Raw genomic sequence first — 23597 nt, 5'->3', positions numbered from 1 at the left:
GGCTTATATTCAAAACCCAAGCAGGGTCCTTGTCCTTTGAGGCATAAAAGGTGCAAAAAGAACAGCAAGACAACAGGAATAAAACCCACATGAATCACTGTGGCATCCAGTTTCTATTCACAAAGAAAAAGCTCCAGTCCATCTTTTAATTTTTTTGAAAAATTCCTGACATTACAGAACTAAACTGAAATGTATTAATATTCCACTCTTACATTTCCATGACAAACAGAAAAAAAATTCATGAGCCAAAAAAAAGGGGGGGGAGAAGCTTATAAAACTAAATATGGATCTCAGCATTAACAGCTGAACAGAGAAAGGAATTAAAACGCTTTAATTAAAAAATCACGAGTGGATGATAAAGTGTGTAGAAACTGAAAATTTACAAACTATTTAAAACCTGGAATCGCTGACTGTTCAGAAACTACACAGATGGATCATGGGTGGTGGTGAACAGCAGAAAGGGATTATGGATGAATCTGCATTGTTCTAGCTGCTCCCCATGCCACCCGTCTCCGAGGAAAGCCTGTAACACAAAAAATAAACAAGAACTCAAAGTTAGTTTTCTGAATGCCCAGCTGTACCTCATCTCCGAAACTTTCAATGTCAAGGGAGGCACTTTAAGATTTCTTGGATTAACCGGTGCCATGATCTCATAACCCCTGTAACCCAAGCTTTCTGAGGAAAATTATCCCAGAACTGAAGGAAACAGACTCTCGTTACCAACAGTGGGTGTTCCTCTAATTTGTGGGAGATGTTAAATGCTTTCCAGAAGTATGCCACACACTAAAACCTCCTCTTACAGGATCCTACTACACAGAAATACCTTTACTGCTAAGCTTATTTTAGCTCCTTCCAAGCTACTAACAGAAAGCAGTTTAGAAACCCTTTATCTGAAAGTAGCCTCACAAAGCTAATGTTGAGACAGAGCAACAAAGGCTTTAGCTCTGGGGTTCTCTAGCATCGTGAAGGCTATTCCTATTCAGATAATATATAGTTTTAAACGCTAAGGAATGTTAAAAAGGGAAGAGCAGGTATAGTAAGTATAGTCAAGAATTACACCCAACCTATCGTCTTCAGACTTAAAAAGCAGAGGCCACATGTTTCAACAATTCCCTGGTTCCTTCTAGAAGTTCCCAAACCTTGGAATCCTTAAGCTAAACTCTCCATTCAAACATACCCAGCCAGCTACAATGCCTTTCTGTCTCAAATATATCATTTGAGGTCCTGGAACCCAATTCTGAAGTCTGAAGGAAAATTATTTAGGTATTTATAGCCTGCTTCACTGAGTATTACGTACCCAGCAAATCTTAGCTCCTGCTTTGAATAGAACTAAATGTGTAAGACTTAGTTTCAATTCATAAATTTATTTTATTAGGATTTCCAACTGACTGGCATAACCTATTTGTGGTATCTAGTCAAGAGAAAAATGGTACTTTGCCATCTCTATGCCTTCCACAACAATGCAAAGCCGGGGGGCCGGGAGAACACAACACCCAAGAACCAGGAAATAGGTCCTTCAACTACAAACTGTATTTAAGTCTGAAATGGTATTTCTACCTCAACATAAAGGGGAATAGTTAGTTCTTTTAAAGGAGGCAGATTCTTGCCAATCTCAAGATAGGATGACCTAGGGAAATATAAGCAGTAAGCCCTGAACCTAAGAGTTTAGTGGGGAGTGAAGGTTCAGGAAGGAGCTGCTGTGAACAGTTTAGATGTAGGACCTACCTAAAGAAAATTAAGTTCATGCAAGAAGGTGATGGCACTCTGGCAACAAAAAGAGCTCAAAAAGAACTATCCAGAATTTATTTACAGCCTAAACAGTGACTGAGGCAGCGGGTGCAGAGAGGGCAAGAAGGGAAAACCCAACCAAAGTATCATGGTAAGGACTCTATAATAGGACCACATGGGGGACCCAAAAAATTTGTAAAAATTTAACACCAAGTTGTGGTGGCAGCTGCACCTTAAGCATCTGCCTCCTTCCCTGCACTCCTCTGTTAGGGAGTACTCATTAGGTAAAGAGGCCTTCTAATCAAGAACTAGATAAAATAAAACCTGGTCTCTGGGGGGAGCTGGTACCAGCAAAATTAAGTCCTAGAGAGAGCTTAATAAGGGAGAGTTGGACCATATGACAAAGGAGCAACCAGCAACTAAGAAGAGGAAACTATCTGAACAATGAAAAGAAGGCTGCTCCTCTAGTCCTTCGTGCAAACTTGGGACATGTAACACTAGTTTCATAGGCCAAATCTGGGATTGAGGGACCACAACACCATGAGACAACACACTGAAATACTTATCAGCAATTACTTTTTTTTTAATACTATAAACCAAATGAGATGTGGGAAAAGATCAACAAGAAAAAAAAATCTCTACACTAATTCTCTATGCTCTAAGGAAGAGCCATATGCTTTCAGGTTGAATAGACCATCAGAGGCCTTCTGCCATCATACCTACAACATTTCTAGTCTTTAATGGAGAGATAGCTGTGGTCTTAGTATAAGGAAAATAAAGCTTCAGGGAGATAAAGGACACTTGAGTAAAAGTAAAGCTTAAGTTGTTAGTGCTGATTAGTCACTCATGTGATCTGTGAATTTAAATTCTCCAAGGCTTTTTTTTTTTCATCTGATAAATGAGTGGATTGGTGAGTTGCAGTTGATCTTAAAGGTTCCTTCTAAATCTAAGTTCATAATTCTCTACTCATGACAGGGTTGGTGGGAGACAAGGAGGGGGGCAGGGAATGGAAGGAAGGTAAAGGGACTTAGTAATCAGGGTGAGTTTAGGATGACTGGAGAATCCTGTCAAATTTGGGTGATGTTACAGGTTGGTTGTTCAAGATTTACCCAGTGTCACAGGAAGAGGGATACTTCTCATTCAGAGAAATGCAGACAAAAGCCAGCAAACTTTATTAGACTTTTTCCAACTTGCCTCCCCATTCTAGGTCAAGAAGTAACTTCTTTATATGTATGCTCTGTAAAAGATCCTCACAGTAACCACTCACCAGAGGAAACAATCTTGGGATGGACACCCTTGTTACCTGCTGCTGTTGGCAAGGCAAGGGATCTGAGGAGTCAGAGAAACTGGTCTTCACTAAAGCATCTTAATGCCAATGAAGAAGACCCTCAGGATGTAACCAGCTACAGGCTCATCTCCTTTTGTGGGGAATGACCAAGGACTACTACTAAATTCACCAGGGACACAAGCAGGCCCGAGTCAGTCTTACAAGACTCCCTGATTGAGTAGCCAGAGGTCACAAGTTCCCACCCCTTTGCCCTTCACAGCACACAGTCAACTAAAGTTCTTACTGTGGCAACTTTATTACAGCTAGAAACACAAATCTGGCCAAGACGGCCTGCTGATAACTTAACCATTAAATAATTAAAAAAAGGGGGGGTTAATGGAGAAGCTTTTATTCATTAACACAGAGCCTAACACATTGTTATATTGCAATGCAGAATAAAGCTACAAAAAAGTAACAGAATGAAAAGGAAGAGCAAGATGTGGCTCTAGATAAAGAATTCAACAAGTCAGACTCTGAAACAGGCACTCAGATGAAATGGCCTAACCCTAACCCCAGGTTACCGTTACCCCCACCCCCACCCTGTTATGCCCCAAAATAGTAAAAAGGAAACGGTCACAAGCTCACAATTGTTTGGTTCTCACCAATGTTAACAAAGAAAAACAAAATGAACCAAGAAGTACTTGAGGGGGTGCCTCAAGATATTCAATCAGTAGGGGGAGAATCTCTGTTTCTCGCCTTTCAGTTTGTTAGTTACACATGGCACGGCAGAGGTGGTGGTGGTAGTAGCTGAAGCCCCGGTACCCTTAGCAGCAGACACAACATTTAGAGCCAGGAGAGGGATGGGTTTCATGCCAAGCAGACTGGAGACACAAGGGGCGGTCGGAAGAGGGTTGGGGAGGCTGGAGGGTGCGTCGGAGGTCCCCGCTGTGGCGAGCGAGGGGGTGGTGGTGGAGGAGGAAGAAGAAGAAGAAGGGGTGGAGGGTTGAGAGAGGTTGATGCTGAGGTGATCAGGGATCGTGACGGAGGCTGCCTGGGAGGAGGGTTTAGCGTTTTCTAAACTGTAACAGAGGAAAAAAGGAACAAAAAAAAAAGGGTGGGTGGAAGGGAAGACCACAAAAGGGAAAAAGTACAGGACAAAAACCGCTTGTTATCAGTTAAGTGCCTCTGGCTGCAAATTAGGAAGACCTAATACCAACTTGTGATAAGCTGCCCCTCTTTCAGTCTGTGTCCCACCCTCTAAAAAACGTATACTTTACCAAATCCCATCCCACAACGCTATTTAAAACTGCTATGGTGAAGAAAAAGCTGATATAGACTGAGAAAAGAAATACAGAGCACACTTCCACGTATCTGACATGGGATCCAACCCAGGCGTCAGAAAGAAATGATTTCAAAGTAGAAAATGAAAGAGGATTCATAGCAATCGCCAAACGAGGAACAAAGGTCTCACACCCACCAATCCCTTGTGAAGGTGTAGAATGTTATTCTATAGAATTAGAAACCTTCCCCCCAATGCTCAAGTGTGCTTCCATTTTATACAACAAACTAACCAATGTATAAGGATGGGAAAGGACAAGAAACCAAAGTACGTCACTAATTTCAAAACTTCAGAGAATGTAGCATTTTCAAAGAAAAATGCTGAGAACAAAAGTGTAGATAACAACTAGGAAAACTTCATTTCTGGTGAGAGGTGGGGCTGAGGAAAAAAAGCCCTTTGTTTTTGACTGAACATACTTCAAATACAGACCTCAGAGAACTGCAAGATACTCAAGCACTCCCGAAAAATTAGTTTAAAAATGTAAAAATACCGCCTCTACGCCTAAAATAAAAGTCCAATAGCCATAATGATCAGCAACTCCCAAATGCCCACACTTCTAAGCCAGAACTACAGTTATTTGTCAAAAACTGTCCGGACAACCTACCCCACGAGACTGACTCTTCAAGGGCAGGGACCCTCCTCTTAAGATTCCACCTTGTTCACCTAAGTCCAGAGAACATTACAATCTATAAAGCAGGGGATAAAGAAAGGACTCAGGCTGACAGAGTAAGAGCAGAAATGCTCAGAATCCATTACTGAAAGCAGAGAAATCTTTCTTGCCTGGTAGTAATAAAACCAGTTTGCTTTTGCGTTCAAACTGGGCCGAGATGGGAGAGTGAAGAGTAAGCTTTGTGCATGTATGATCTCTGTTTTGGTGTTAAATGAAGCTTCACAAAGGTGTGACCCAAATCCATAGTTTGGACAGTTTCGTGAAATGGGATGACCCTAAATGGCCAGCCATCCTATAAGGAGGATCCTGAAAAAAGTGACTGAATGAGGAAACTCAGGTGGAGATGTTCTGCTTCCTTACGTTGACACTGTCCTAAGGTCAAAGAAACCAGTTCCATTTAAGCACTACCTGACAACATTTAGGGCAAGCCTACCCAAGCAGAAGAAAACAATCCCCAGCTTCCAAGAACATGAATCTTACCACTTAACACCCACCTTCCCCATACCCCAGTTAGAAACAAGAAAAACCTTTACGAACAGCCTCTGCAGAAAGCTTACTACCATCTCCCACTGAACATGAAGAATCTGATGTGCTTGGTAGCTGAAGTAGATCTAGACACAGAAGAGTCTTTTCTACATGAATACTAGTAAATACCTCAAAGCATTAAAAGGCTTAGAGCAAAAGTCAAAACCACTGGGGAACTGATAAATTCTTAACCAGGAGAAAAAAGACAATGGAATAAATACAAGGTCAGTGTAAGCAGAACAAAATAGTATGAATTCTTTCCCCTGTACTAGATTCAGGAACTCAGAACACCTTTTATGCACAATAAAAAATGAACAGTTATGACAGAGTTAAGTGACTAGACAAAAATCTACACGAAAAGGATGGCTAAGCCCCTTGGGAAATAGACTGCTAACCCCAGCTTAGCATGTGAGTAAGCAATTAAGAACGTGACTAAAGCACATGTGCTGAGAAAGCAAGAAATACAAATGCCTTGTAGGATGTCCACCAGACCCCGAACTATGGCTGTTGTGTGCAGTATCATCAGCTAGGTTTGGGTGAGGAGAATAAAACCTCAGGAAGCCATTATGGTATGAGATGGTGGCAAAAAAAGAAAGAAAAGAGGCTAGGCATTTCTGAAATAGGCCAAAACCTGTGCCTCCCCTTTCCCACAAGCTCTGAACAATGGAGCAATTTGCAATTTGAGAAAAATGGATGTTTTCAGAATAAATGGCAATCGCTGCTTCCAAGAAACTGCCTTGCAGTCACATTACTTCATTATCCCTACTCCAATTAGGGCGTTTTGGAGACTAAACCCCATCCATGAAATATTGGTCTATGATATGTACAGAAAGAGACCTACATTTGCTTCTTAGTCAGTATGGATGCTCCAGCCAGAGCACTGTCCTACTAGTGAAAACCTGCTCTACTCTTTCCATGCCTAAAACCATCAAGTCAAATGCAAGCATTCTATTCCCCTCCCCCATACAAATTTATTACAATCTTGTTACTTTTCCTGCTTGCTACACTAAGAATGGATCAAAGCAGGGCTAGACTTTAACTTTATTGCCATCTCCACCCATCCCCACTCCCATCCCCCAAATATTCCCACATTTAATAATACACTGTAGCTTTCCCCAACACACACATTACTTGTGTTGCCAACAATAACACAAAAGGTAGAGAAGGAACCCTTACCTGACATTGATTAGATATTGAGCCAGGCTAATGCTGGCAGCAGATCCAGTGATGGTAACCTGCCTATCAGTAGATCCTTCCACTGGGTTCGCAATTTTGATCTGCGCCCCAGACATCTGACGGATCTCATTGATTTTGGCGCCTTGACGCCCGATTATGCAGCCAATCAACTTAAGAAGAGAAACAACAAGGCATACCAAAATTAAGACTTGCATGGCTAGGTCCAAGAATTCCATCCCACCCCTCCAGTGGTCTATAGCTTGGATCCACAATAATGGCAATGGAAACTACTATCCGCATCCTACACACCCTACTCACATACTCCTGATTAAAAAACTTGACTCTAGATTGCATCTCCACTCTTGCCCTAATTTTGTCTGACTACCACAGATCAGAGCCAACTCTCAGCGGACTGACTCCGAGGAGCATTAGCTCATTTCCTAGAGTACCAATCCAAAGACAAAATAAAGCAGAGCCAACAGCCTAACAAACCAGTTTCCCATGGCTAGGGATAATAAAGGTCTCTGGTGTTTGGCAACAAAGATGCCTAAACTCATCCTGCTATGATTACCATTTTAATATACTGACAAAAATTCTGCTTAATTTATAATGCTTTTGCCTCTAGAAAAAAATAAAAAATTGGTCTACATTCATATCGTCCAATACTGTAGACACTAACACGTGATTACTGAAAACCTTTAGAGTGGCTACTGAGATTGTGAAATTGAGATTATTTTATTATTCTCACAATTTAAATAGCCAGATGTGGTTAGTGACTACCATGTTGGACAGAACACTCAATGGCCGCTGCTTTAAGGATAAGACTTCAGATCATCCAAGAAACTAAGGCCAATGGGAATTTATATCTGAGAGAAAAATGGTTTTCTCCCTCACAATACCTCAACCCAATAGTTTTACCTATTTTCTCCATCAGTTTTTATTTGATTCTACATACTTTTAAAATTTTAATTTGGAATCTAAAAAAAACCCCATTTCCTTCCCTAGGCCTTAAGAACGGCATGACTGCATCAACTCTTATTTTTATCCCATGCAACCCTATTAATTATACTCACATCATTTGGAATGGTGAGTTCATGAGAAGTAGTCTGAGCAGATGCATCCAAACCTGCTAAAAGACAGAAGAGAGCAAGGAAGTTCAATGCATAGCAAACAAACCCCCACTGATCTGCACATTAACCTAACAGAAGGAAACAAACTGGAAACCCAGCATTGGCTGTTGGGATTCATCACTAACTTGGAAGCCTCCAAGGAGGAAAGAGGGGGAAAGGGGTACAGAAATATGCTGGAAAAGTTCCTCTGTAAACTCAGAAAAGCTGATTTCATGCCATTTCCTGCAAAGCCCAGCCTATTAGGGTGTAAGTGGATGGAAGCCAGGGGCAAGGGAATGTGGTAGGACCAAAATCTAACCAAATCCTTCTGCACTGCTCCCCTTTTCTGCTTAGGATTTCCTGCTGCTGTTGTGTTCCAATTTTATCTCACCTGATGCTCACTAGCACCAGTGCCAATATCATGCCTGTTACTGGGTACCATGGACTTTTGGCAGACATGCAGAGTTGCTTTAAATATACCTGTATCAGATTAACACCTCCCCCAATCCTAACCTACACTTGAAGGTCAAATAGAATGAAATGGCACCCAGGTGAGGGAAGTTCATTTCTCCAGATTTACTCCCTGACTTTTCCTCAATTGCTCAGTAATTTGTTCTGGTTTTTATTTTGTTTTCCAAAGAAAAAGAAAAAAAAATCCCATCAGCAAACACCCATACCCATCAATAATATTGACACCTGGAAAGGACCAGGCTGGCTGGCTAATTCTCAAAGCTAGTCTTGCTCTCAGCTGTGGCCTCTAAACTCAACATTTTTAGAAGGGGGTTGGCCAGATCCATCAAGGGACCCTCAGGGGCACCAGGCCCACCCCTTTGCTCTCTCAGCTCCTTTCTGCCATGTGCATCTTGCTGGTATGTCATGGGCAGTGAAACAAGACTCCCACCAGTTTATTAATATAACAGTAGAATACTACAGATTTTTTTTTTTAATCATTACCCCAATAGCCTTTCACCTCTGGAGAGCTGGATTCAATGCCTGTTAAGATACAAGTGAAAATGAGTTTGGTGGTCTCATCCTAACCCTATCGGACAAGTTATTCCTTATACAGAAAAAAAAGCCCCAAAAACAAAACAAAACAAAACCAAAAACCACTACACAATTTGGCACAAATGGATTTTCTACCCAGATCTGTGAATAGCTGGTGGAGAGAAAGGGGGTGCCAATCAGATCAAAGGGGCAGCAGTGAGGATGGGAAGAAATATTAGCCTACCCTTTGCCTGACAAGCATCCCCAGACCTCACCCCAAACCTTCCAGGGACTTTTTTTTTTTTTTTAAAAGAATAACTCACCCCAAATGAAAACCAAGTTAACAAACACATTACCTCCTTCGGTTTAGCGATAGAAGACAGGCAAGTTTAAACCAGCAGGATGCTGGGTAATGAAGTATGTTTTAAACAGATGTCAAACTGAGACCTTGGGGCTGGCCTCTGTCTTGCACTACACTTTACAGAAATAAACACTGAGGTATCCATACCACTGAATCCGGTGTTGCCATGCGTCATGGGAAAATGAGACTGTTGCATTGCCAACTGGTGCAGCTTGGTCAACTGCAGGGAGGAAACAGGAGAGGTTGGCATTAGAAGAGTAACAGAGTCAGGGCTCAAGCATATTCAAATTTGAAAATGCAGAGCTCCTGATCCCCAAAGTTGACTCTACTACTCAAACTACAACACAGGGTAAAGATGGGACTTATACCACAATCCTGGAGATGAGCAGAATTATGAAAGTAAGAGTTAGAAATAGAAAGGGCATCAGTACAAGAGAATGAATGCATTTTGGGTGTGTGAAAAGAAAAGCAGCAGCACCTGCCCGACAACCATCCCCTTGTGGGCTACTTAATGAAGGTGTTTGCAGCCATTGCAACAGTTGCCCCCGGGACAAGCACAGACAGGCTAGGTAAACAAACTGTGCAGTGGTGCTAGCGGAAACACACCATGCAGGGTTCTTTCAGTACTGGGAGAAGGGAAGGAGATGAGGGGGCAGGGAGACTGCAAGGAGGAGAGAGATTAAGATGAAACCAAACTGGGCTCAGCCCCACCCCCTCCCAATGGATTTCTACAGCTATTTTTCTTCACCTATATAAACTCTCCTGGCTGTTGTAAAACAATCCCTCCTCAAGGCTACTTCCCCTCCTGGGCCAAGCCAAGAACCAAACCCAACTTCCCAAGTCTAATGCTCAGCACCTGCAAAGGTTAGTAATGACAGAGGAAAGTGCAGAGAGAATGCCCTTACGCGAAGTTTGAATACCAGCGCTTTTAAATAGAGTGTTTAGTGGCGAGAACGGTTTTATTGAGTTGAATCCCCAAATATTCAGCTTATCCCTCCCTGTGCAAAATAAGCCCCTTTCCCACCCGCCCAGATGCTTTTTAAATTATCACCTCAAATTGAGGAGTACCCAAAGACAAACCCAACCTCCCACCCCACCCCCCATGGAAAGGACTCTATGAAGAGATACACAGTCCACTGTCAATTTATACCTGTGCCCTGGAATAATAAATCACAATATACTGTGGAACACTTCTTTTAGATAGAATAATCTGGAATATGGGGAAAGCAGAATCTAATAATCTGCTGAATTCAAATTTCCAATGATTATGTCAAAAAGCAAACAAGATGCTACTGTGGCCCTGATTAAAGATTATTTAAGACCCAAAATATGAGGTTCACCTTGTGAGGAAAACACTATAAATGTTTAAGACCCAACTCACTTCTGCCTATGTAGAAGAAAGAATGAAACAATTTTGGATGGGAGAGGGAGCTTTTCAAAACAAGAAGTGAAAACAAAACTTACATCTGGCTGTGGAATGGCATACTGTCCTTGAATGGTATAGGCCTACAAAAGGGAGGAAAACAGTTCCTATTAAAAAACCAATCACGGACAGCCACCCAGTGGGAGAAGGGGAGACAGATTTCAACTAGCCAGGAAGCCAGAGTTGAACTAGAGATGGGGGAGGCCAGAGATTGAGGCAGTAGATGGTATCTCACAAACACAGTCAGACCTGAGTTGGCCTTCTTTGAAACCTAAATATGATGCCTTATTCCAGGAAGCCTATGAAGGGAGCCATGTTCCCTGCAATCAAAGGCAAAATACACATTTGTTTCTTAAGGGAAAGGTGGGAAGTTGGATTAAGCAATGCCTCCTCGATTGACCAAACCCCCTTCTTTTTCCCTATATACAAGACAGCCTAGGAGGAAAATGTTCTCTTCCCTCAACCACCCCAACCCTTATATACCGGTCATGGTGACATGAATGATTTGTACTTGCACAAACCTACGTGGCATGTTTTGAAACACTTCCCTTTCCCTATCCCTATCTTATTTTTCTCTACATCTGCCTAAAGACGTTAAATGCACTGGAAGCTAGCGGAGTACCTAACACTAGGGAGCTGACCACAGGAATGCAAAATAAATAAATAAAACCAATCACTGTGTTCTAAACCCTGCACCTTCTCCCACCTCCCCCTCCATAAAAGGCCCTTGCAGCTCCCACTACACCCTCCTCCCCCCACACCATAACCTCCAAAAAGGGAGCTGGGTCTTCAGGGCAATGGGGAGGGAGACAAGGAGGAGGAACAGGGAGGGAGGGGAAGGAGTGGCTGGTTAACAGGATGTGAAGCTTTTCACATCACAGTGGCCAGTACCCCCAAAAGTGCACCCAGGTGGGGGTAGGAAGGTGAAAATGGGATAGGAAGAGTGGGAGATGGGGAAGAGGGATTGAACAACAAAAAAAAAAGGAAAAAAAAAGGAAAAAAAAAAAAGGAAAAAAAGGAAAAAAAAAGAAAAAAAAGAGAGTTGGTGTTACCATCTGGTGGGCTACGCGGCCTGTGTGAAATGAGGTGGGGGGGGTCAGTCCAGGTCCCCGTGGACAGGTGGTGTCCACAGCATAAAAATCACCAGCGCCACTGGCCCCCCGCGTGTTGGCAGTCTCGGCTGAGGCGGAAGGATTGAGTGAGCCTTGGAGACTGAACATCCCCTCTCACCTCTAGAGGTGGTCCCTCCAGGTCAGGGTTGAGGCACATGGACGGGGTGGTGTGGGGAAAGCTCGCACTGTCGCTGCCTGTGCTGTACCTGTCCTGTGGATAAATAGAGGATTTCAGTCTCCAGGGCTGTCAATCCGGCACCTTGTCACCAGCATGAAATTCACACAAAAAAAGTTGTTTAATTTTTTCTTTTCCTTTAAAAAGGAGCTCACGACACAATTTGAAACGAGCTGCAATCAGTGAATTTAAAAAAAAAAAAGTTACCTTGTGGCAGGTATCACACTGCACAATTGGGCTATTTTCAGTAAGAATGAAGGGATGGGGCAACAGAGCTGATGCCAGCTACTGGTCAGTGTGGGATTAAGTCGAACCCCTACAGAGCCCACTTTTGTCACAAAGGAACAAAAGATACAGGTCCATCTGTGGACGTTGCATGAACCAGTCCATTTAAAAAGGCCCATGGGAATAATCAGGGCCACTCATGAAAGAAGCTTCGCCTTTAGAGGGTGGTCAACTGAATAAAGGGGGGGGGAGGGAGGTGGGGAAGCAAAGAGGTAAGAAGGGGGGGGTGGAAAAAGGAAGAAAGGAAAGGGAGATGAAGAATTATAGAGAGGATTGCTGCTGCACAGCATGGGACTCTTTATAATCCCAAATGGGAGTGGAAGAATCCAGAAGAGCAGGAACCTAGAGTTTCTGGGGAGAAGGGAAAACTCCTAAGGCTAAGCCTCCTTGCTATACTGACTCTGGGCCTTTGTTTATCCTGCCTGATTATCCAGACTGACAGAACCCTTTAACCAATCTGGTTTAAACAAAGCAAGGTACTAAACTGTCTCAAGGTAGCACTGCAACACGATTTCTTGTGAAAGCTCCCAGAAGCACATGACAAACTAAGTCCCCAAAATCTTGTTCAGTTTTATGCCAACTCAAAATAGAATGTGAATGAGATGGACTTCAAGTTTTTGCTTCCCCCAATTCAAAAACAAGATGGAACTAATTGAGTTAAGTGTGCTTGTAACAGGCCAGCCCCTCACTGGGAAAAGGCATTCTGAGTAATGCACTTGCTTAGGCAGCCACCAAAATGAAGGTCACTATTTCAACCTGAACCCCAACATTTACAAAACTAACCTACCTACTTCTTAAATACTAACCAACGAAGCATAAAACTATCATGGTTCTATTCCATGCTCTTGTCATACAAATCTGACTTCAGAATAAACCATGTGCCAAGGATCAAGAGTTTAGGTGGGTGAAGTAGAAAGAGGCCAAGGGGGTGCTTTGGTGTTCTTACTCTAACACCAAACATGATAGCACCACAGCCCAACATGCTCTCCCCCTTCTATTCTCGTACACTGAACCCTTACCCCGGCTGGTTTCAGTTATGCCATGTGGGTTCAAACCAGCGTTTATGAGGTTAAGAGCCTGGGGGAACAATTCACTGGAGTTTGGGAGTGAAGGGGTAGGAGTAGGGGAGGTGAGGTGGGGGGGAAGGGGAAGTTTGTAGGACACTCAAGTTTAGGACCCCCCAATTTTGAGACCACCATCCAGAATCTCCTTCAGAGGTCCAGTTCTTCGCTACTTTTATTCAGACCTCTAAACAACACCCCACACATAAAAAAGCATGGATGGGGTGGTGGGAGAGGAAGAGAAGTAGTGACACCAAGGCCATTTTACCCTTTCTTCTAACCCAACCCACCTTAAATTACCAAATAAATTCCCCCTTCCGAGTGCCTACAAAACTCCCACTGTCTGCTAAAAATTAAGTAAGGGCTTGGCATTCATAGCTTTCTCCAGTACAAAAAAATAAAACTAAAAGCAGGTCAAACTAATGGCCAGAGTACAGGTTTCAGCAAGCATGCAGAGTGGCCTGGTGTGCTGCTGGCAAAGTTGACATTTCAAATATAATCCTTGTTCATTCTAGCCCACCAATAAGAACCTTCTTACCTGACCACCTGCAAAGATGACTGGAGAACTGGACGGCTTGGGCCGGTACGGGATGGTCACGCCCTTCGGGGGGGACTGGGAGAGAGTCAGAGGGGAAAAAAACAAAGAGAGATAAGGTTTCAAAGCTGCTTCAGCTGTGTGGCTTAAGCTCACACAGATCAGTTAAATTAAAAACTGTATTAATTTCCATCCCCTCACCTACCAACGTTGTCTCTGGCTAGATCTAATCTCAAATCATCTGCAGTTATTTGCCTTTAAAGCAGTAAGATGGGTCCGTGGACTACACAGCTCACACTAATTCTCATCAAGGTAGATTCCCCTGTAATAATTTATGCATTATTCCACGTTTTCAAATAAACCTAATGAACATGACAAACCTCTATGCATACATATATAGTTGGCAATTTAGGATCTTACATTTTGGCCTATATAAAAAATGAAGCCAAAACAGGAAATAAAGTACCCCAGTATTATGCCTAGAATAATAGACACTGTCAAGAAAAATAGTTCAAAGGTTCAGTCAGCGTTTTCCTAAACTCTACTTGAAAATCCTACTTTCCTTTCTCATTCAACATGGGACTAATTCCATTACAATTCTAGAAAAGTTTATTTTCCCTTAATTTTGCTATTCTTATTTTAATTGAATAACGTGCTACCAGGACCTCATAAATCATTCAAAATTATGGATAAATCTTCTCTTATATAAATATCTTGAATATAATCCTGCCTTAAAACAGAAATTAATTTGAAGAATGCGTCAAAGTTGCACATAGCCAAAATACTGTAATCCAAAAGGCAACTTAAACTCAGCTTCTCAGGAACCCAGTTACATCTTTTGTCCATTCAGTCCAAGTAGTGAATCTTCCCCTACCAATCCTACTAGAATTGCTGTAAACCAAAAGATCACTGCTGCTTAACAGTTTCTATTTTTGCTCAGACTGTAAGAAAAGTCAAAGCTGGGGGGAGGAAAATATGAACTCAGGGAACCTCTTCCCCACCCCCACTGGAAGCTTCTAACAGCTTCACCTAATTCTAGTCTTACTAAATATAGATCAGTCTGTCTCCCTAGAATCACCCTCCCCCCATTCTCAGCATGAGCCTGAGGGCTTACCTCCAACATGACCACGCAGATCTGTTTCACACACTCAATGATGGATTGCGGAATGCCAGCAATAGTGATGGCCCGCTCAGTTGAGTTGGGGAGCATATCCCCTGCCACCTGGACCTGAGCCCCTGTACTCTTTGGGGTAAAAAGAAATTTTAAAAATCAGATAAAAACAGCTCATACTCTTCCAATTCCCCAATCAGCGATTTTAGAGTCTAAAACTCAGTAGAGATACTTATCCCATCTCCTATTTTACCCTTTTTATCCTCCCTTCCCACTCTTCCCTTATTCCAGATAGGACTGTTTAATCACAGTTATAAATAAATTAGGCTCTGAAAGTCAAGAATAAACCTGAATAACAGCCTAAATTTAAGCTGTTCTCAAGAAAAAGGCCCTTCTAGAAATGATAGCTAGCTAATGATAGCTTCATGGGCCATCAAACAAAATCTCCGCAAGTATCATCCACCCTTCATTCTCTTATTGAACAAATATTTATATGAAGCCCATTCTATGTGTCAGGCACCATTCCGGTTGCTTGGAATACATCAAACAAAACCAAAATCCCTGCTCTCATGGCATATACAATAAGCTCCTGAAAACTCCTTTAGGAGCCACTCAAATTTCATTCCAACATCCAATTCAGTAACTCCCAGATCCTATTAAAAGCTTCCATAATTCAATGTAAATGCCACAGTTTAAAAGAGACCACAATTACAACTACATCCTAATATACCTTCCTGTTTTCCCCTTGCTTAGTAGGAGTTTGGCCATAGAAAATATATGCTACTATTATATATCAAACTGTAACCTTCTTAGAAGACATAAAAGAAAGTATGTAGTCTCATGGAAAAGTTGCCAAATTAAAAAAATGGAAACGGGGCGCCTGGGTGGGTCAGTCAGGTGTCCGACTTTTGATTTCAGTTCAGGTCATGATCTCAAGGGTAGTGGGATCAAGCCTCATGTTGGGCTCCGTGCTGGGCAAGGAGCCTGCTTGGGATTCTCTCTCTCCCTCTGTCCCCCCCATTCCCCAGCACAGTGCTCTCTAAAATAAAAAGGAAAAAAAAGAAAAAAGAAAAAAAAAGGAAACCGGTCATATTCAACAGTTAGAAATTCTGGTTAACCTTCTGACTTGTTATGACATTATGAATTGTTAAAAAAAAAAAAAACTACACATTTTTATGTATTCATCAATGGTACAATCCTTTTCTTCCCAATACAAAATCAAATTGTAATCATCTAGGACTGTTACTTTAATAATCTTCAATTCAAATACGAACTTTTCCTAGCCATACTAAGAGCTATTAATAGAGGAAGCCACATTTAGAATAAACATTCTGAAGACAACAGAAGTTACCAACCTCTCGTATTTCTTTGATCTTGCAACCACCTTTCCCAATGAGAGAGCCACACTGACTAGCAGGGACCACCAGCCTCAGGGTAACTGGGGGTCTACTGGCAGCTGTACTATTGGTCATAGAGCTGCTGATGTCCTTCAAAAAGAGATCCATCAGAACAAAAGAATAAGTTTAAGCAGATCCCTGGGACCCGTAACTGCTATTAACAGAATCGTTTTAACCTTATAAGGGACACATTATGTCATGATCTACCATCAGCGAAAAGTTCAAATATTGCCTCCCCTGCCCTCAAAACAACAATTTCTGAAAAGATAAAAAATACCTACAAATTTCCTCAGAATTAGCCCTAAATACAGTTTCCTTCATGGGGGGGGGTTGTAGGAAGAAAAGTGAGTATTAGTTTTCGAAATTAGAGCTGACTGCAAAGTAAAACAATATTGAAGTCAAAATTAAATAAAATATTAAAAGATGAAACAACGCAACCCAATATTCAAAGACCCAATCCTATCCTCTTAGAAAACTGGGATTTAAGTTGTGTACTTCTTTGTCTCATTATTTTAATTTCTTGCTATTATCACCATCATACAGATAATGAAACTGAGGCCAAGGACTCACCCCAATCACATCTAAAAAGCTATAGATTTGAAATTCAAAGATTGTATTGGCTCCAAAGCCCACCATCTTTCCCATAACAATATGCTACATCCAAAAGTCATGGTTTTAACCTAGTTAAATTTAGCCTCCCGAGGATTAAGTGGTTTAAACATAACTTCTCAGCCTAATCTCTATGCAGTAGCTGGACCTGGAAAGTGCTTAAACATAAGCCCTTAAAGTCAAGGACATGTTAAACTATGAACAGATCTTCTGAATGTTTTTTAAGCTTCAGACTCTGGATTAGCAGGGCCTTGCAGGTCAAAAGATAACATTTCTGATCTTGGCCATGATAAAATTTCAGGCACCATTAAGTATCCAACCACCAACCCAAGCAGTAGCCAACAGCTCTCCTCTGCCTGTAGTGTCAAATGCATGATTAGCAGCATTACTGAAGAGGGGGAGGAGGCTGAAGACGACAAGACCTAAGGCAAAGACTATTCAGTGTCTGAAGGCTGAGGTACCTTGGTGAACAAAAAAAAAAGCTTCCCTCTGCCAAAAAACCTCTGGCACTGATTATTTTGCTTCTGATAACCTATAAAACATTCCCTCCCTTCAAGTATAGATCTGACACAACATTTCAGATTTTCTTAAAAAAGGTAACTACACCCAAGGTTGAAAGGCATCTGTATTTATAGTACGTAATAGTGTTCACCAAGGCACCTAAAGAAAGCACATTTAGGCTCACTCAACTATAAATCAGAGGACATAACGTTTAGTAATGAAGTACTCATACCTTCAAAACTGTCAGTCAAAAAAATGAAAATAAAAGATGCTAGTTTTTCCACACAATTTTTTAATGCTGAGTCCCTGGTAATAGTCAAGCTATTTTTTTTTATTTAATGATTCAAGTGACTTAATAGTCAAATTTTGGAGACACTGAAGGGGGGGCAAAGGACCCATTCGTAGATATTTATGATCCATTCTGTTCTTGAATTTAAAAAGTTCTCAGAAAGGGCGCCCGGGTGGCTCAGTCGTTAAGCATCTGCCTTCGGCTCAGGTCATGATCCCGGGGTCCTGGGATCGAGCCCCCCATCAGGCTCCCTGCTCCACGGGAAGCCTGCTTCTCCCTCTCTCACTAAATTAATTAAAAGTTCTCAGAAAATCACTAAGTTATCTAGAAGCACTTTAAAAGGAAGACTAAATGGAGAGGGGTGTCTAGGTGGCTCAGTTGTTTGAGCAGCCAACTCTTGATTTTGGTTCAGGTCATGATCACAGGGTCCTGGGATTTAGCCCTGCGTCAGGCTCTGCACTCACCAGGAGTCTACCTGAGGAGTCTCTGCCTCTCCCTCTCTCATGAGGGCATACACAAACACTCTCTAAATAAATAAAATAAAAATGAAACTTAAAAAACACCCAAAAGTAAAATTAAAACAAAGACTAAGTGCAGAACAAGAGAACAAACCTCTTCCAGTTTGTCAATGATCATAGCAAAGGCTTTGAAGATGGCGTTAGTGGGTCCAGCCAAAGTGATAATTCTCTCAGGACAATTCCCTTCTGAGATGTTGATACGCGCACCACTCTGGATAAAAAACAAAGCCAAGAGGTTAAATAAGACAAAAAGATCTGAGCATATACAGAATAAACAGCCTCCCCCCGTAAGATAAGCAAGGAACTGCCTACGTAATCTTGACACAAGGCAATTTCAGCATTTCAAACATTGCTCATTTTTGTCCTCAGACTACAGAAGCTACCTTAATGTTTGAATGAACTGAGACACAGGAACTACATTTCCCAGCATACTATATGTCATTACAAAAACCAAGCCAGAAAAATACCACATTTTCATTTTGAGACATTCCCCCCTGTAATCACTCATTAAAGAAAATTTTTTCCTTTAAGCACTTAACATTCCCTAAAACTCCCCCCACATAACTCACCTCCTCACGCATCTTCTTAACTGATTCTCCTTTCTGTAAGAGGAAAAGTCAAGAATGAGCTCCAACTGCTATTTCAACCCAGACTGACTAAACAGTAATTAGAGTTGAAGTGAAACTGTCTTACCTTTCCGATGATACTGCCAACTTCCTGCAATGGAGAAAACCAGCGTCAAATAAGAGGAAACTCTAAAGTGTTCATTAACATGAAAAGGAATTTTTAACTGTCCAAAGCAATGGGAAAACTAAGATTTATAGGGAAGGGATTGGGTGGGCTTTTTCTTTGCTTTGCTCAAAACATAAATGAAGATATCCAAGAATTTTGAAGGAATAATGATGCAGGAATGATTTAATGCTATTGTGCTTAGTATGTTATTTTTTAAAGTACCAAATACATCACCCTTCACCCTCCACCCCCCGCATTAAAAGTTTCCCAAAATTGTCTGGGCAGAGGAAATCTACTTATCACAAGCTATAGCAACCTCCACAGGCAAAATCTTATTATCCAGATATGCGACAGTCTTTGGCTCCATCCTCTAGTTAAGCCTTTCCTGCTCAGCAGAGCTTCCTACTAAAAGTCTGTCCATTTTCCCACTACACTCTCATCTACTCTGATAGAGAAGAGTGCTAAAGCCAGATGCCCCACAGTGCTAATCTGATGAGCTCCAAGATGCATGCCCTCTCTTCCTGGCCTCTCCCTGAGCAGTTACTATGACCCAATTTCCCAAGCTGGTGCATACCTTTCCATGCATAAGTAGCCGGATGGTGAGAGTGACATTTAATCCACCTTCAATCACACCGGTGTCCATGTCGAGCAGTATTCTGGGGAGCTGGACTTTGAGTGGTCAAGTCTTTGGTCACTGGTGGGGGTGAAAGCCAAAAACTGAAATGCAAACATGATCAAAAATCAGAAACAACAGGAGAAATAGTTCCTAAAATCATTTTCACCATTATCAATGTTCTCTCTTTTCCTTAAATCACAACCTATCAATTGGCAAGCTTGTATATATCCAGCACAACTACACTAATGACAACTATTTACAGCTCAGGTTCTGTTAAGAGTATAGAAAGAGACTTTTCAGTCTGCTCTCCTTAATGGTAGGGTTTCCGCTGACTCTCAGGATGAGGAAGATTCCTTCAATCGGCAATGGTTGTAAAGGAACTGCTGAACCTGCACTTGTCCTTCAGCAGAATAAGCTTTGACAGGATACAGAAACACCTGGAAATCATGAGGCCAAACCTCAAACTAACCAACTGCAGAGAGGCAGATAACCTTTTGCTTCCCTGTTAGGTAGCAGTTCAGGTTGAAAGCTAGGAAGGACACAAAGTTTTCTTACTTGCAGCAATTTCTAGGTAAAAAACTGAGATGTATCGCACATTAAAATTTCTAATCTTGACAGATGACACCAAATAATTTTAATAAGATTTAAATCAACAACCTCACTGAAAAAGGCATTATCAGAAAGCCTTCTACAAAGGCTGGGATTCCATATTCTCCTTTGGGAAAACAGTACATTAAGCACAGCCTGATAGTCCTTTCTTCTATTCCCTTTCCCAACCCAACTTGATAATCACTCGGATTTGAAAATTATCCTTGCTTCTGTGTATTAACCTTTGTTACTACTTCATCTTTAATCAAATCTATTAAATCTTAAATGTTCTTCCAAAGAAAACAATACAAATAAAACTAGTATTGCTAAAAATTTATTGTATAGTTGTTTTAAAGCAACAGCAGTAATGAACCTTTCCTACAGAGAAAGCTCTTTCCCCATCTGTCCTCTGAAACAATGTTCCCAATATTTGTTTTAAAGTAACAAATTACATGCAGAAAGATAATTTGTTTTTTGGATATACCTTTTCCTACCATACCTCCTTTAGGACCTAACAGCATTAGCTTTAAAAAGGTTCTCCAAAGTTGATAAATTTCTCCAGTGACATTTTTAGCAACCATCCCTTCAAAACAACATCAATGAACTCTCCTACAACTAGTTTTCCCCCTTCACAAACCAGCCACCGTTTTAACTTTGCTCTAACACAAAGCCCATCCCTAAACACTTAAAAAGTGTTTTTAAGTTGCTGCCAGATCATTCTGTTTATGGCAAGCTGCCCCATGGTTACCTCCAGAGCATGATTTAAAAGATGGGCTGTGCATCCCCAAGGCACCTCATTCCCCCATCTTCAAAACAGAATTAACTGCTGGCAAAATCCCAAAATTCAACACTTTTCACTCATGGAAAAACAACAGTGCTGGGGGGGAGGGGGACTGAGTGGAAAGGGGGAGACAGAGTTACGTCTGTAAGAATGACTTTGTTTTTTAAAATAAGATATGGTAAAATATTGGCAGTTTAGCTCCTTATCTCCACTCAAATGTAACAGGAAACACTTTACAAACACCACAACAACGCAAGTACGAAAGGGCAAGAACACTGAAAATCTTTTAGAAGGCCATTTCGTGATTAAGGCACAAAGCTGCATTTCTAACTCCAAACATCCAAGAAATCCCTGTCATGTTCTCCTGAGTAGGTCAATATAAGTGTACCCAATCCCAGGAATCCAGCTGTTAATCCTACAGTCCATTACCCCTTCTCCTATAAATAGCTCGGCCTGGGTCTATATCGGCAGGCATTTTGTAATTTCAAAATTCGTTACCCCGAGAGAACGTCCTGAATAACTCGGTAACTGGGAGCCCGTTTACCCTTTCTTTAACTCCGCAGCCCCCCTCCCCTCGGTCATCCAAACATTTTCCAATTAAAAAATGCCCCCCCCATCCCTCCACCAGAAAAGAGAGAAGGGAAAAAAAATAAACGGTTCGGTCGGGGGGGGGCGCTGCGATCCAGGGGGAGGGGCCGGACTAGTAGCGCCTCCTCGTGTGCCTGCGCCAGCGCCTGACCCCCGCGGGGAGCCGCGCTCACCCGCCCGGCCAGCAAGCCGGCCATCGCCTCCCCCCACCCCCTTCAACCAACAAATCCACCGCCGCCCCCCCTACCGCGCGCGCGCCCTCCTTGACTCCTGCGCAGCCGCCACCGGGAAAAGGCGGGGGGAGGGGGGTAGGCCTTGCGCGAGGCCTAGTAGGCCGCGCCTGAGCCAGGGCCTCGCGTGAATGGCCGGCGAGCCAGAGTGAGGGGGTAGGCGCTCACGCGGTACTACGCGAGGCCGGGGCTCGTGACGAGAACCGGAGACCGCTGAGAAAGATGGCAAGAGTGGAAACAGAGCTATAGCTGGGGGCGGAGGGAGAATTTTGAAGCTTACCTGCAGGCGCGAGGCGACTGAGGGGAAAAGGGGAGCGGGCGGGAAGGGGAAGGGCGGGAGGCCGGGGGCGGAACAATAGGGGCGGGCGGGAAGGCGAGGGGGGCCCCGCGGGCGGGCGGAGGAGGAAGGGGGGGGTGGAGGAGGAGGAGGAGGAAGGGGGAAAGAGACCCCGGGGCGGGTGGAGGGCGGCGGAGGGCGGGCGGGCGGGCGGAGGGCGGGCGGGCGGGAGAGGGCGCAGGCTGCGGCTGCTCCGGCTGCTGCCTCTGCTGGTCTGGGAGGGGGACGGGGCGGAGCGGCCCGCTTTCAACCCCGCGCACCCTCCGACCCCGGAAGCGCTAACCGCCCCGGGGGCCGGCGAGGCGACTGCGTCGCCCGAACCTTCCCCACGCAATGCGGACGGCCTCCCAACAGCCTAGAGCGGCTCCATGGACAGCGTCGGCACCAGTGAGACGACACCTGGTAGCGAATGGCCAAGTCTTATGATAGAGCGGCAGCGTGAGGACAGGGAGGAAGCTAGTGGCCCCTAGCGGGCGGATTGGAAAGATCAGGCGTGAGTGCGGAGAGAGTTGGCAGTCGCCATGGATAAAGGAGACAAGAGGGAAAAGGGATGGGTGAGAAGAAAAGAAACGGGAAAAACCCAGTAGTCTATAGTAATACTCATAAAAAAATGAAAGAAAGGAAGGAAGGAAGGAAGGAAGGAAGGAAGAAAGAAAGAAAGAAAGAAAGAAAGAAAGAAAGAAAGAAAGAAAGAAAAGGGAAGAAAAAAAAGGAAGAAAGAAGAAAGAAAGAAAGAAAGAAAGAAAGAAAGAAAGAAAGAAAGAAAGAGAAAAAACCTAATTTGCCACATTGAAGGCGACTTTTACATCAACTCCTTACTCTGAAAATTAGTGATCAAAAGGAAAGAATTAAGCATTTACTCCCTCTTAGGAAGAACTGCAGTTCATCCGTTGTTGGTAAGGGAAAACTCTTTTTTAAAAGATTTCCATCTAATAAATGTAAAAAGAATGAAAGAGTTAGAAAATCACCATCCATTCTGCAACCCAAAATGAAATAATTCATTCAGGCCGGTGGCATCAGTCATCAAACTTTAAGTGAAAGGTTGATAGGGGGAGAGGATATTATCATAGGGCCAAATATCACCACACACATGACTGGCAAATTGCACAGAAAAAAGAAAGGATTCTAAAATGGAGAGATCTGATAATCACCACCGTACCCAAGTGATCAAACGTTGCAACACTAATAGCAGGACAAGTTTGACATTATGTGGTCCCTGATTAAATAAAATAAATACATAGCATTGTCTATTAAGTATTCTTGTCAAAAGTGTTTAATCTTAATCTTATCAACCTTTAGACCTAATTTGCAGTGTACAGGAAATTTATGAGGGATAAAGGAATAAGTTAAATACAACACACTGCAGGGAGATAATCAACAAACACAGAATGGGGATAGTCTGCAAAACAATTACTCGAGGGGACACCTGGGTGGCTCAGTTGGTTAAGCAGCCAACTGGATTTTGGCTCAGATCATCATTTCAGGGTCGTGAGATAGAGCCCAGGTCGGGCTCTGCACTCAGCAGGGAGTCCGCTTGAGATTCTCTCTCT

The 23597-nt window shown here is 42.7% G+C and overlaps 1 protein-coding gene across 17 annotated transcripts; it reads right to left on the bottom strand.

Moving 5' to 3' along the window:
* Positions 1-79: 79 nt before the first annotated feature.
* PCBP2 (poly(rC) binding protein 2) lies at positions 80-19624 on the bottom strand. Of its 17 annotated transcripts, none has more exons than XM_028125453.2 (14): positions 19482-19624; positions 18869-18892; positions 18745-18777; positions 18270-18386; positions 16217-16348; positions 14865-14993; positions 13754-13828; positions 11813-11905; positions 10624-10665; positions 9307-9379; positions 8769-8807; positions 7779-7834; positions 6706-6875; positions 80-523 (listed from the first exon to the last, which is right to left on the bottom strand). In XM_028125453.2, exons 1-14 carry the CDS (start codon positions 19548-19550, stop codon positions 487-489), a joined length of 1089 nt encoding a protein of 362 aa, XP_027981254.1. In that variant the 5' UTR covers positions 19551-19624; the 3' UTR covers positions 80-486. The 17 variants fall into 17 exon arrangements, with proteins under 17 accessions (XP_027981254.1, XP_027981255.1, XP_087882242.1 ...); XM_028125454.2 differs by having other exon boundaries at positions 7779-7831; XM_088026116.1 differs by having other exon boundaries at positions 13754-13841; positions 14866-14993.
* Positions 19625-23597: the final 3973 nt, after the last annotated feature.

The sequence above is a fragment of the Eumetopias jubatus genome, unplaced genomic scaffold (genome assembly GCF_037043125.1).
Source record: "Eumetopias jubatus isolate StellerSeaLion01/CBP00866 unplaced genomic scaffold, mEumJub1_p1.0 scaffold_8, whole genome shotgun sequence".
Lineage (NCBI taxonomy): Eukaryota > Metazoa > Chordata > Mammalia > Carnivora > Otariidae > Eumetopias > Eumetopias jubatus.
The sequence above is the reverse complement of the archived record's forward strand: the minus strand, read 5'-3'. Positions and strand labels throughout refer to the sequence as shown.

Bases quoted from the DNA above. Each gene is read 5' to 3' on its own strand.
- PCBP2 (XM_088026109.1), bottom strand. From the start codon at position 19,550: ATGGACACCGGTGTGATTGAAGGTGGATTAAATGTCACTCTCACCATC. The intron at 16,349-18,269 runs GTTTGTTCTCTT...CTCTTTTTGAAG, and splicing joins TCATTGACAAACTGGAAGAG to GACATCAGCAGCTCTATGAC. The intron at 10,666-11,812 runs GTGAGAGGGGAT...TCCCTTTTGTAG, and splicing joins TGGAGGGACCACCTCTAGAG to GCCTATACCATTCAAGGACA.